This window comes from Urocitellus parryii, chromosome 9 (assembly GCF_045843805.1).
Source record: "Urocitellus parryii isolate mUroPar1 chromosome 9, mUroPar1.hap1, whole genome shotgun sequence".
NCBI lineage: Eukaryota > Metazoa > Chordata > Mammalia > Rodentia > Sciuridae > Urocitellus > Urocitellus parryii.
The window spans coordinates 97,052,363-97,066,177 of record NC_135539.1 but is presented as its reverse complement, the minus strand read 5'-3'; the positions used below and the strand labels follow the sequence as shown (position 1 = coordinate 97,066,177).

At 40.6% G+C, this 13,815-nt stretch overlaps 1 protein-coding gene across 2 annotated transcripts in view; it reads left to right on the top strand.

Moving 5' to 3' along the window:
- The window catches only part of Disp1 (dispatched RND transporter family member 1), a 190,908-nt gene extending 186,657 nt beyond the window's left edge, over positions 1-4,251 (top strand). For both annotated transcript variants that reach the window (XM_026407162.2, XM_026407163.2), the window contains one exon: positions 637-4,251. In XM_026407162.2, the coding sequence (XP_026262947.2) occupies positions 637-4,251 (3,615 nt within the window). The remainder of the gene's footprint in view (positions 1-636) is intronic.
- Positions 4,252-13,815: the final 9,564 nt, after the last annotated feature.

Below are 13,815 nucleotides of genomic sequence, written 5' to 3'. Positions count from 1 at the left end.
TTAATCATCTCCCAAAAGGCCCTACTTTTGATATTACCACTTTGGGGATTAGGTTGTAACATATGAATTCTTGGGACATAAACATTCAGGCACTGACAGTTTTCTAGGGAATCCCATCTTTGCTTTCAACTCTTGATTGAGACTTACTGCCTTTGTCACCAAAAATTTCATGCTTCTCCAAATTGTAGGCAAAACCACAAATTTGTTTTATTTATCAATTGGACAGTTGTTTTCATAATCCTGTATATACCTAAGCTTCATAGCCTGTCTACTTTATTGCTTTTCATAGTGACTTTGAAAAGGCTTGTTTACTAAGTGGGTATTAATTTTATCTCCCTTCTTAAATCAAACTTGCATTGGTTGGTGCTACTTTACAACTTATGTGTCATTCCCAACAGCAGTTCACAATTCAAAATAAAATAACCTCTAGGTTATTTATTAGTATGTGTATTCCCTAGAGTACCAATATGAGATAGATTGTGGGGAAGAATCTCACCTCCTACACAAACTGCTACCTAATTTAAGAGGTTGACTGTTTATCTACTTCTTTAACTTTGCTGGCCCTCAAGGCAATAAGGACCTTCTCATTGGTGAGCCAGTTTAAACTCCAGTGCTTCTGTGTCTCTGTCTCTGCAGATCAGATCTCATCCCCAGTTTGGTGATCTGTGCCAGAGGACTACCGCTGCTTCCTGCTGTCCCAGCTGGACACTGGGAAACTATATCGCCATTCTGAACAACAGATCATCCTGTCAAAAAATTGTTGAGCGAGATGTTTCTCATACCTTGAAGCTGCTTCGGACCTGTGCCAAACACTACCAAAATGGCACACTGGGGCCAGATTGCTGGGACATGGCAGCCAGAAGAAAGGATCAGCTCAAGTGCACCAACGTGCCACGCAAATGTACCAAGTACAATGCCGTGTACCAGATACTCCATTACCTGGTGGACAAAGACTTCATAACCCCAAAGACGGCTGACTATGCCATGCCAGCTTTAAAGTACAGCATGCTCTTCTCTCCCACAGAGAAAGGGGAGAGCATGATGAACATTTATCTAGACAACTTTGAAAACTGGAACTCTTCCGATGGTGTGACTACCATCACCGGGATTGAGTTTGGGATCAAACACAGTTTGTTTCAAGATTATCTTCTCATGGATACTGTGTATCCTGCCATAGCCATTGTGATTGTCCTTTTAGTCATGTGTGTCTACACTAAGTCCATGTTTATCACTCTGATGACAATGTTTGCAATAATTAGTTCCTTGATTGTCTCCTATTTTCTCTATCGTATAGTATTTAACTTTGAATTTTTTCCTTTTATGAACCTCACTGCACTCATTATTTTGGTTGGAATTGGAGCAGATGATGCTTTTGTCCTGTGTGATGTTTGGAACTACACCAAATTTGACAAGCCCCATGCAGAGACTTCAGAAACAGTAAGCATCACCTTGCAACATGCTGCCCTCTCCATGTTCGTCACCAGTTTTACCACTGCCGCTGCCTTTTATGCTAACTACGTTAGCAACATTACAGCCATCAGATGCTTCGGGGTTTATGCGGGGACAGCTATATTGGTGAATTATGTTTTGATGGTCACGTGGCTGCCAGCTGTCGTCGTACTGCATGAACGATACCTCCTCAATATATTTAGTTGCTTCCGGAAGCCCCAGCAGCCAATATATGGTAACAAAAGCTGCTGGACAGTGGCTTGCCAGAAGTGCCACAAAGTACTTTTTGTCATTTCAGAAGCATCTCGGATATTTTTTGAAAAAGTATTACCATGCATCGTCATCAAGTTTCGCTACCTTTGGCTCTTCTGGTTCCTAGCCTTAACTGTAGGTGGGGCCTACATTGTGTGTATAAATCCAAAGATGAAGCTGCCCTCGTTAGAATTATCTGAGTTCCAAGTGTTCAGGTCATCTCATCCTTTTGAGCGTTATGATGCTGAGTACAAAAAGCTTTTTATGTTTGAGCGTGTTCACCATGGAGAGGAGCTCCACATGCCCATCACAGTTATCTGGGGCGTGTCTCCAGAAGACAATGGCAATCCGTTAAATCCCAAGAGTAAAGGGAAGTTGACACTAGACAGCAGTTTTAACATTGCTAGCCCAGCTTCCCAGGCCTGGATTTTGCACTTCTGTCAAAAACTGAGAAACCAGACATTCTTCTACCAGACCGATGAACAGGACTTCACCAGCTGCTTCATTGAGACATTCAAACAGTGGATGGAAAACCAGGACTGTGATGAGCCTGCCTTGTACCCATGCTGCAGCCACTGGAGCTTCCCCTATAAGCAAGAGATTTTTGAACTGTGCATTAAAAGAGCTATCATGGAGCTAGAGAGGAGTACAGGGTACCATTTGGATAGTAAAACCCCAGGGCCAAGGTTTGATATCAATGATACTATCAGGGCAGTAGTGCTAGAGTTCCAAAGTACCTACCTCTTCACACTGGCTTATGAGAAGATGCATCAGTTTTATAAAGAGGTGGACTCGTGGATTTCCAATGAGCTGAGTTCTGCACCTGAGGGCCTCAGCAATGGTTGGTTTGTCAGCAATCTGGAGTTCTATGACCTCCAAGATAGCCTCTCTGATGGCACTCTCATTGCCATGGGACTGTCTGTCGCTGTTGCATTCAGTGTGATGCTGCTGACAACTTGGAACATCATCATAAGTCTTTATGCCATCATTTCAATAGCCGGAACCATATTTGTCACTGTTGGTTCTCTTGTCCTGCTGGGCTGGGAGCTCAACGTTTTAGAGTCTGTCACCATTTCGGTTGCAGTTGGCTTGTCTGTTGACTTTGCTGTCCATTATGGGGTCGCATACCGCTTGGCTCCAGATCCCGACAGAGAAGGCAAGGTGATTTTCTCTCTGAGTCGCATGGGCTCTGCCATTGCCATGGCCGCTCTGACCACCTTTGTGGCCGGGGCCATGATGATGCCCTCCACGGTCCTGGCTTACACCCAGCTGGGCACCTTCATGATGCTCATTATGTGTATCAGCTGGGCTTTTGCCACCTTCTTTTTCCAGTGCATGTGTCGGTGCCTTGGACCACAGGGTACCTGTGGCCAGATTCCTTTACCTAAAAAACTACAGTGCAGTGCCTTTTCCCATGCCTTGTCTACAAGTCCTGGTGACAAGGGACAAAGCAAAACACATACCATGAATGCTTATCATTTAGACCCCAGGGGCCAAAAATCTGAACTGGAGCATGAGTTTTATGAATTAGAACCTCTGGCATCCCACAGCTGTACTGCCTCGGAGAAGGCTACTTTTGAAGAGACACACATCTGCTCTGAATTTTTCAACAGCCAAACAAAGAATTTAGGGATGCCTGTGCATACAGCCTACAACAGTGAACTCAACAAAAGCACCAAAAGCGAAACTTGCTCCTCCTTGTTACAGCCCTCTCTTGAAAGGCACACTATGTCTCACCTCTTCTCTCTGAATCAGAGATGTAGCTGCCCAAATGCCTACAAACACTTGAAATATGGCCCACACTCTTGCCAGCAGATGGCTGACTCTCTATGTCACCAGTGTGCTCAAACTGCTAGCAGCTTTGTGCAGATCCAAAATGGTGTGGCACCTCTGAAGGCTGCACACCACACTGCCGAGGGCTTCGTGCATCCCATCCCGCATATCCATCACTGTCCTTGTCTGCAGAGCAGAGGGAAGCCCCCTGGAATGCAGAATTCCCTGCCTCAGAATTTTCTCTTCCACCCAGTACAGCACATTCAGGCCCAAGAAAAAATTGGTAAGACCAGTGCACACAATCTCCAGAGCATAGAAGAGCATCTCCCAAGAATGGCAGATCCGTCATCGTTCGTCTGCAGAGGCACTGGATCTCTACTACAAGTGTGTTGTGACCCTGAGAATAACCAAAGGGGACTCTGTAAACACGGAGACATGGAGAATATTGAAGGCAGCGGAGGGACTGAAACCAAGGTTTCTCAGTTACCAAATCAGACTGACCAAGCAGAGAGGAAAGTGGAGCTGAGCTTGTTGCAGACGGATGTCATTGTTAACTCAGAACTTTTAAATCAGAGTGAACCAAAATTTATATTTAACCATTTAATGGGGGAGGCTGGTTATAGGTCCTGCCCAAATAATCCACAAAGTTGTGGCAGAATTGTAAGAGTGAAGTGCAATTCTGTGGACTGTCAGATGCCAAACCTTGAAGCCAATGTGCCTGCTGTATTAACACACTCAGAACTTTCTGGTGAAAGTTTGTTAATAAAAACACTATAATAAATATAGTATTAAATTCAGAATCAGTGCCTCAATCATTCTTTTGAGATGGGAATAAAATCCAACAATTTAGGAAGGGAATACAAAAACAGAAACTGGCAAGGTTCACCTTGTTAAAAATTACAGAATATTTTTACATTTCATTTGAACAGCGAACAAACACAAAAAACCTAGTGTGTTAGATTATTGGATTCATTCATTATTGGACTTTTTGTTTCAAAAGGTATAGTTTTTTTTTTTTTACATTTATACCCACCTAGGAAGATAATTGTCTGTCTACCCTTCAACACGAGTGAATTAAAGATTTCTAGTGTGAATTACTTAGATGTTTTTCACTCTCTCAGGCAGTCCTATTTATTCTGGTGTATTTGGTTGTGGTAATAAAAACTTTTGATTACTCAATATTCACACTAGGATTTACCTTCATGTTAGTAGAGCCACTTCAGTTGGGATCCAGGAATTACACAACATCAAAATTTACATTTTAGGTAGGCAGTGGCCCATGCCTGTAATCTTAGCAACTCAGAAGACAGGCAGGAGGATTGCAAGTTCAAGGCCATCCTGGGCAACTTAGTGAGACCCTATCTCAAAATAAAGTTTTTTTAAAAAAATGTGCATGGTGGTAGGGATATATAGTTCAGTGGTTTTTTGCATTTTTGGTGAGACTTTATTTAAAAACTAATTTCCAAGCACCTTAAGAATGCATTCCACTTGTTTGCCTGTGTAGACCATATATGAAGCCAATGTCTCATTGATATCCAAACTGGTATCTTTCCCACATTAGCCAAGAGGTACAATTCTGTTTGGGTTTTTTTGTTTTTTTTTTGTATTTGTTTTAAGGAGTTATACATGACAGTAGAATGCATTTTGATACATCAAATACAATGAAGTATAATTTCTCATTCTTCTGATTGTGCATGATGTGGTTAACCCAGGAGTCATGAGCATCATCTTGTCTCAGACCCAGTTATGTTAGTGAAGGAAGAGCAGGATGAAAAAACATAATCACCTAAAACAGTGTTGTACTGTGCAGGATAAATTTATGAGAACGATGGGCCCAGGTCAGATGTGTGCTTGCCTCTTGAAGCACTCAGAGTGAGAGATCCTGTATGAAACTTTGCTTCCATCTTGGCCCCCAAAGGACCATGTTCAGAAGGCTCTTCTTCCACATTAAGCTCCATCTCAAGATGGGTTAGACTGCACTGTGCAGCTAACACCTGGAAATGCTAAGCCTTCAGACAGCATCTTAAATGACACTGTGCATCTTGCCTTAGATCTGTCCGCAGTAATTGAGCTGTTGGAGCATGCTTTCTGTGCAGTACTTCAGGTGACTTGGCCTCCATCACAGCGTGTCATCTGATACTGCTTGCATTCCAGCTCCTTACAGGGAGAGCCCACTACATTCTGCTTCCTCCTGGGATTCTACCTCCATTTGGTCCTCAGAAGAATTTGGAGGGAATCTTTCTAAGTGTTTTTCAAAGTTATATTAATTATTTAGAAAATAACTATTCGTTGAATAGTTTTCCAAATTAAACCTGCATATTATTCCCAGGCCTGAAAAAAATGCTATAAGGAGCTGGAAGGGAACTTATGGGTCAGCAACTGGGGCCCACCTCCACCAAACTGCATTTCTATTAAGTAATTTTCCAGCTGGTGCTTGCCTCCTTCAGTGATAAGTAACTCACTACGTGTCTAGCGTGGTTGATCCAAAATCTGTTGTTTTTCTACCAGTTGATCCCCATTCTGTTCTCTGAAGTGAAAGCAAACATCTCTGATCTTTCTGCCACATGCTGTCTCTTTGGATACTTGAAAACAGTAATCACATCCTCCCAGCAGCATCCCCAGTACACTCAATTGTTCTTCCAGTTGCTGGGCTTTAGGCAATTAGAACACGGATGGAACAATTATGGTTTTCTTTGGATAAATTTGTCAAATTCCTTATGCAAGTGTAGTACCCAAAACAGATTCTGATAGCACACAATGAGGAAGACCAGCCCTCAGGAAACTGGATAGTACTTCTGCTAATTCACTTAGAGATGGAAATAACTTTGGGCTCAAATTTTACAGCTAGTTCGCTTGGAGCTTACGGGGGACTAAATGCACTTGGTCACTCTCTTATACTCCTGCTAAGCTGCTGCTTTAAACCAGTTTTTACACTGAAGTTCAGGAGCTTATATCTGTTCCCATTGAGTTCAATTCTGTTAAATAAGGAAAAGTGGGCAGAAGGGAACAATTGAAAATAGGACTCCCAATACCCAACTCTAATTTTGTTTTCCTTACAAAATGTGTAATCAAGTTGGCTAGTAGAAATGCAGTGATCCAAAAGCACATTTTTTTTTTTTTGTTCAGAGAGACAGACTGAATTCAAGGGCAAATAGGAGATACAAATTTCTTTATAGATAGTCTAACCTAAAAGACTTTCATGTGAGTGAAGTGTCATTAGATTTAGAAAATAGAAAGTGGAGTGAAAGAAGGCAGAGGGACATCCTCTGTGCTCTCCTAGGGACTCCTTTGGGCCTTGCTGCTATTTTCTACCCTGTCTGCACTGGACCCAGGGCCTCCAGGGGCCTTTCGTCCTCCCTAGATCTGCTTAATTACCCTGAACCAGTGAATCCTTTTTACATTTATTTCATCTGTGGACTTTGGATTTGAACTATGTTTTTTTATACAGGGATTTTTTTTTAATTTTTTTAAGAATTCTTTTGCTGGGTCTAGAAAGCTTCTTAAATTTTTTCTTCTTTTTAAATTCCTCATTACTGGACAACAAAGGATCACTATTTCTAGTTCTGATTTATAAAGAAGTTTCATCCATTATCCTTTTCTACATGATTTGTAAAGCAGAGAAGAGGATAAATTACACATTGTGAAATATTTGTTAGGTGGGAAGGTACCTGATGATGGAAAGGGCTTGCATACTGCTTATTTCTAACACAAGATACATCTTTGAGGTTTGAGTCCATGTTACCAAATTTGTTCCCAACCTCTTCCCTGCAAGGTCCCTTTTAAAATCCTATTTTTGGTTGAGAAGTGAACCAGACCAAAGCAAGAAGTTTCTCACAGGTATAAGCTGTGTTGTGTGAAATAATTATACAGCTTCATCTGTGTGTATTCATTTCTTGTGTATAATTGCTGTAAGGTGCGCACAACTTCCTAAAACAACGTCCTTTAAAGGTATGCAAAGCAGTTATTAAATCTCATTACAATAATCTATGCCCCAGCCTCAATCACTCTTAATTGTAAATCTTGGGCAAGGGGTGATGTGGAGAGTAGTTTTACCAACGTGATCTACAGGAAATTAGGAAGTTTTCAAAATTCCCATTGTCTCACATGGAAACCCTCTTTCCATCAGCAGTTAGAAGAGTTTCTGAATGAAATATGAGGAAAGAGTGACTTTGAAAACAGCTGTATCTTTTCACTTTAATGAGGAGAGTCATTTTAGAAGGAAAAGAGATTTGTATTTAAAAAAAGAAACAGACTCATTTGAGTTTTTTCATAAGGTTCAGACACAGCAAAAAGTAGTAATCTGAGGAAATCATGAGATTTGTTTTTAAAGCAAAAGGAGACATCATGTCTAAATATTTAGTGTGTCTTTCCAAAATGTTTGCTGGTAAATTTAATTTTAGTTCCAATTGTATTTTTTTAATATTTATTTTTTTAGTTGTAGTTGGACCCAATACCTTAATTTAATTTATTTATTTTTATGTGGTCCTGAGGATTGAACCCAGGGCCCCGCACGTGCGAGGCGAGTGCTCTACCACTGAGCCATAACCCCAGCCTCTCCAACTGTTTTTACACTGTTTTTTGTTAACAAATTTCATTAATGTTTAGTTTTATACACTAATTGTTTCCTCATTAAGTATATAGAAAATTGTTTTAATTTAACTGCCATAATGATTTTTGTTTGGTTTTTGGTTTGGGTGTGGGGGTTGTTTGTTTTTTGTTTTGTTTTGTTTTGTTTTGTTTTGCTACTGGGGATTGAACCCAGAGGCGCTTCCTCAGCCCTTTCTTTAATTTTTTTTTTTTTTTATTTTGAAACAGGTCTCACTAAGTTGCTAGGCTAGCCTCGAACTTGTGATCCTTGTGCCTCAACCTCCCAAGTGCCCAGCTATAATTTTCTATTTTGAAATTTCAAAAGGCATCTCTTTTTCCATTAGCTTTATAAACCAAAGGGTATACACACTTGAGATCAACTCACTGAGCAACAAGGATCAGCAGGGTTTTCCCATCTGCTCCCCTAAGCCATCAGTTTGAACGTGAAGTTGACAGTACCAGTGCTGGCTAGGATGCATTAGAGCATGAGGGACATCTCTTGGCATAAGTGTGCTTTCCTGAGCTTCACAGGGAGGGGGCTGTGAGTGCTGTTACAGGTCTTAGGAGGGGCATGGAATAAAGCAATGACATATTGCATCCCATAGTCATCATCCAAGAGAGGGCTCTCCCTAGACTGGATGTTCTTCATGTGTTCTATTGTAGCTAACCTTAAGAGCCATGTGCTTTTTTTGAAGTAAGAAGCTTAGTCAGTAGCCTGACTTGTAGAGGCATGTCTCTTTGGGGGGAATTTAAACCAACATTCAAAATACCAATCAATACCTCCTCTTCTTACCTAAGACCCCTAATGTGAAACATTTCTTGATTTTGTGACTAACAGTGAAACAGATCAACTGGGAGAGCTAAACATAGACATTTGCCTTCTCGTCTCTTTTTGTTTTCAGATAACTTTCTATAATGTAATGTACGCCTTCCTAAAACTGAAGGGCAAATTATTTTTAGCAAAAAGTATTTTTCTTTGAAACTCAATAAGGTCTTATAAGAGCTGGTTTTAATTTGAGACAAAGGGACAATAAAATTTCCTCAACTTCTATCCGCTAATTGGACATTTTTGTTTGTTTTTGTTTTTTGTTTTAGAATGCTGGGGATCAAATTCAGGCCTTTGTGCTGATTGGGCATTTTCGATCAATGAATTGAGCTTTAGTTTTCTACCATTTAAAGGGGATAGGATTTGCCAAGTAAACCAATAATCTAAACAAGATTACGAAAAGCCTACTTAGCCTAAGAAAACAAACCTCTAGAATTAAAAAAAAAACAAACTACAATGTCACTCTTTTTGCAATGCAATATAGTCATTAAATGTCCTTGACAAAGGTCTGATAGGATTATCTCCAGGCAAAACCTTACCATATGTTTTATGTATTAAGTAAGAATGATAAAATAGCATCCATTTGTAAATAGTCTTAATGTGGTATTTCCTGGTTGCTTCCCTCTCATACTCACTCCATTATTCTACCTTGGAAACTCTCTAGGGTAACTTTCTATTTCTTTATATTTTGGCACAAATCAAGTGCTAAATTCACTGTATCCCTAAGGGATTGGGTGAGTAAAGCTACAAGCTTTACCCTCCTCCAAAATCTCTTTTTACAAAAAGATCTAAGGACAGGTTTTAGAGAGCAAGCAAATCTCAGACCATATACTCACTGGGACTGAAGTTCACCTATTTGTTCTTTGCTAGAGCTCTGTCTCTTCTCTGTATTTATTTTATTAGTTGTATATGTTATTACTGTATATATCACAGGGGAATGGATACATATTGAATAATCTTGAACTGTTAAATAATTCTATCACAGATCCCAACCTGAATTTTTTTGCCCTACCCTGAGCTCTGGTTGGTAGATAGGAATTTCCTTCAATGAGTGTCTTTGCTGCCAGTCATGACAAATTACACAACACTTTGGTAAATATCTGCATGTCAACATTGGAGAGGAAGCAAAGGTTAGAGAAGCCAACTTCAAGACAAAATCCAATCCTTCCCGTAAATCCACGTGATTCAGAAAACACATTTAGGCACATATTCTTCCCTGAACACAAAAACTGACTTCTCTCATCAAGATGGTAGGATAATTCATCTTCAGCCCCCTCTGAGGTAGAGAGAAGGCTTTTATATTCTTTGAATACTAGTGTCATAGTCAGGCCTTGGGAGAATCAGGCAAGAGTCTGTTGTTATTATTTTTTTTAAGAAGTTTATTTCAGTCACCCTAAATGAACAATAGATAACCCCACTTCCTCCAACTCCACAGCGCATTAGGGTAGGAGGAGAGGAGCTATCTATGTCTTTATACCAGGGTTCACCGTCAGCACCTATTGCCATGTTATAGTCGTCTTATTCATCTACCTCCTTCACTAGGCCAGCTCATAGAGAGCAGGCACACTCTTCAGCACTCTGCCGTGTTGAAATGACAAAACTTGATTGAGAGTCCACTGCTTTCAAGGCCCAAGGGCAGGGCCACTGATGACCAAGAACCTCTGCTTTCAACAAGGCTGTTACCCTGAAAAAGCAAAATCCGTGCCCTCTGAGAAGGGATTTATAAAGCAAGCAACTGCAGATGGTTAAAAAAATAATAATAAAGAGGGAGTGGGGAAGATGTGGCCTGCAGGTTGGCACATACCTGCAGTCTCACCTACAGGGAAGTCTTAGGCAGGAAGATGGCTTGAGCCCAGGCGTTTAAGGCCAGGCTGGGCCATGTACAAGGCCTTGTCTCTAAATACTGAACAAGTAAGGAAAATGTGAAAGCTAGGATTTAAATAGTGTTCAGCATTTTATAATTACACCTGTATGCAGCAGCTACAGGATCTTAAAGGCACGGGGGGTTTGGAGACCTCGGTGGGGACCACTTTCTAGGTACTTTACTTCCTCATCTATAAACTTAAGTTGATGACACCTACTTCACAGGATTGTGGGGACAGAAAGAGATGAGGTATGTTAATGCTGCCACTGTGGATACTGTGGTCCCAGTAGTTGTTAAGCTCATCCCGTTGTTCTATTTTACCGGTCATGAGAGCACATCCTATCAGAACTTGAGCAGGCCATCCTCTGTTAGCTGCCTCACCATCACACATATACTATCTAAATATCTAAATATTGTATGTATCACTATATAAATGTGTGTATATATGTATTTTTGGTGTACATACTGACTTCAAGTTCTTCAATATTAAACACTTTATCCTTCAATATTTAACACTTTATTCCACACCAGTCTGTCTCACTGTGTTTTGTCTTTTCCTTAGCACAGCTGGGAATCGAACCCGGGGCCCTGCACATACTACCCAAGCTTTCTACCACTGAATGACACCCCCAGCCCAACTCTGTGTTGGTGACTGAATAAGACAAGGCCCTGACTTCCAAGAGTCCAGAGTAGTAAAGAGATTATCAAAGAAAAAAAAAAAAAAGCAAATGACTGCATGGAAGAAAAAAACAACATGGCCAACCATAAAACAAAGGATTAATACCTCTATCATAAAAATCTAGAAAAGGAAACCAATAGCAAAATGGACAAAAATTATAAACACTCTACTACTAGATGATTCATCATTTTAGCTTATCAGATTGGCTAGTGTTTTGAAATGATTGTCAGTATTCAGCTTTGAGAGAATGGCAGAGGCACTGTTGGGATGAGAGAAAATCAATAAAATATTTTGAAAGGGCGGTTTCAGACAACATTGTCAATGTGCATAGTCTATGAGGAGGAATCCCATTTCTTGACATCTTTCCTCCAGAAATGACAGTATGATTGTGCTAAACATATATGTGGGGATGAATTTATGAGTTTGAAATAAATGATGTACACTGATAGAGTCCTGGTGAAATAAAACTATAGAGTATTTCGTAGCCCTTAAAAAAGAAGCATGTATAAGCTAACCTGTAAGATAGCTATTATGTATTGTTAAATGAAAAATGAGGTGCAAATAAAATATTTAGAGCAATATACACAAAAACTTTTAGAAAGACTACCTCTGGGGAGTAGGGTGGGATATGGTATTAATTGCTAATGCAGAAGCAATTTCACATTATTTTATCTTTTTCAATGTGCTTGAAAAGCAAGTGACTTTAACTTTCCTTTTTGTGTTTTTAACATTTTTAAATAAAAAATATGTTGAGTTGGGCATGGTGATATACATCTGAGATCCCAGTTACTGAAGAGGCCAATGCAGGAGGATCATTTGAGCCCAGAAGTTCAAGGTCAACCCAGACAACACAGCAAGACTCTATCTCAAAAACAAAAAATACACACACACACACACACACACACACACACACACACACACACACATACTTATAAGTTGCTGTTGTTACATGCCCAAACACCATAGATCAGTATAAGTTTTATAATTGAAGAACAAACAAAATGTCACAGGAAAATAGAACAAGAGAAGGGGAGGAAGAACCCTGAGTATTTACTGTCTACTCACATAGGCCCTCTGTATCTGTGACCCACTAATGCCTCGACAAACCTGAAGTCAGTAATAGTGGCCCTATTTTATAAATGTGCAAACTGAAGATTAAAAATCAGTAACTTTCCTAAGGCCATACAGCGATGTAGTGGCAGAGCTAGAGTTAACCCAGGTTTGTCCAGCAGGTTCCCAGTCCAGGTATCGTGGGTGGCGCCCAGAGCAGAGGCTGCAGTCCAGGCAGAGGCAACTACAAGCTAAGAGCAGAGAACGGGACTATTGCTAACAGCTAAAGTTGTTAAAACTTCTCATATGTAAGACAAGAAGACTATAAAAATAGAGTGAGAGTTTTCAAGCACCAAAATCCTAATCTTTTTTTTTCTCCCTACAGATTCCCTCATATGCTCCAAAACTAAGGGCTTGAACAGGGCTCCAGCACTATTGTCACACAGTTATTAAGGGAAAGGGGAATTATGTGTGTGGTAGACCGTGATCACTCACAGGCATGCCTGCATGGTTCCTCTGTGTCGTGAATCTACTTACTTAACCAACCTAGCATCCCAACACTGATTCCCAGCCTCCCCTGCCACAAGGCTGCAGACAATTAACTTACTTTCTATCAATCAGATGGACCCATGTCAGACTTTGGTTGGAAAGTGACAAAACCAATAGGGATCAGGGCATTTTTTTGCAAACGCAGGTGATCTGGGAGGTCACTTTGACACCCTTACCAGGGCCATTCTTCAGTGTGGTGCTGGGAGTCATTCCTGGAAGCTTGGGTGCCTCTAACCCTTGCAACATGCCAGTAAGTTTCCTAATATTTCTAAAATTCTCTCCCACTGAAAACCAGCTAGAGTGGATGTTTTCTAAAGTTTTAAATGCTGACAGAAAGCCATTGTGTCTTCTAGTAATTTATAAACATTCTAAATAATCTAGCAATGATGTCTAGATCTTAAAGCCTTTGAAACACCCACTTCCCCAGCAAAATGCCAACTGTGGAAACAGCTCAGCTGAAATGCATAATTGATGGATGGAGGTGGGGGCCTAATTCCTCCTGTGACTGCCCTATGAGACCTGCCCGTCTGAAAAGAAAGAATGTGAGCCAAGGGGAGGGAAGATGGAAGGATGAGAAGACATGTTTAAAGTTTTGATTTCTTCAGAGAATATGATCTGTTAATGGAAGAGCCGCGGAGTAACAAACGGAGACAGAAGTTTGGCTGCAGTTCACACAGCCTTTGGTACTTGCCCTACTCTCTTTGTCCACATTAATAAGGGAGGTGGATTTGGAGGCCTAACATACAAAGAAGGTTCTAGTCATGCAGGTTGCTGTGCCATAGGGGA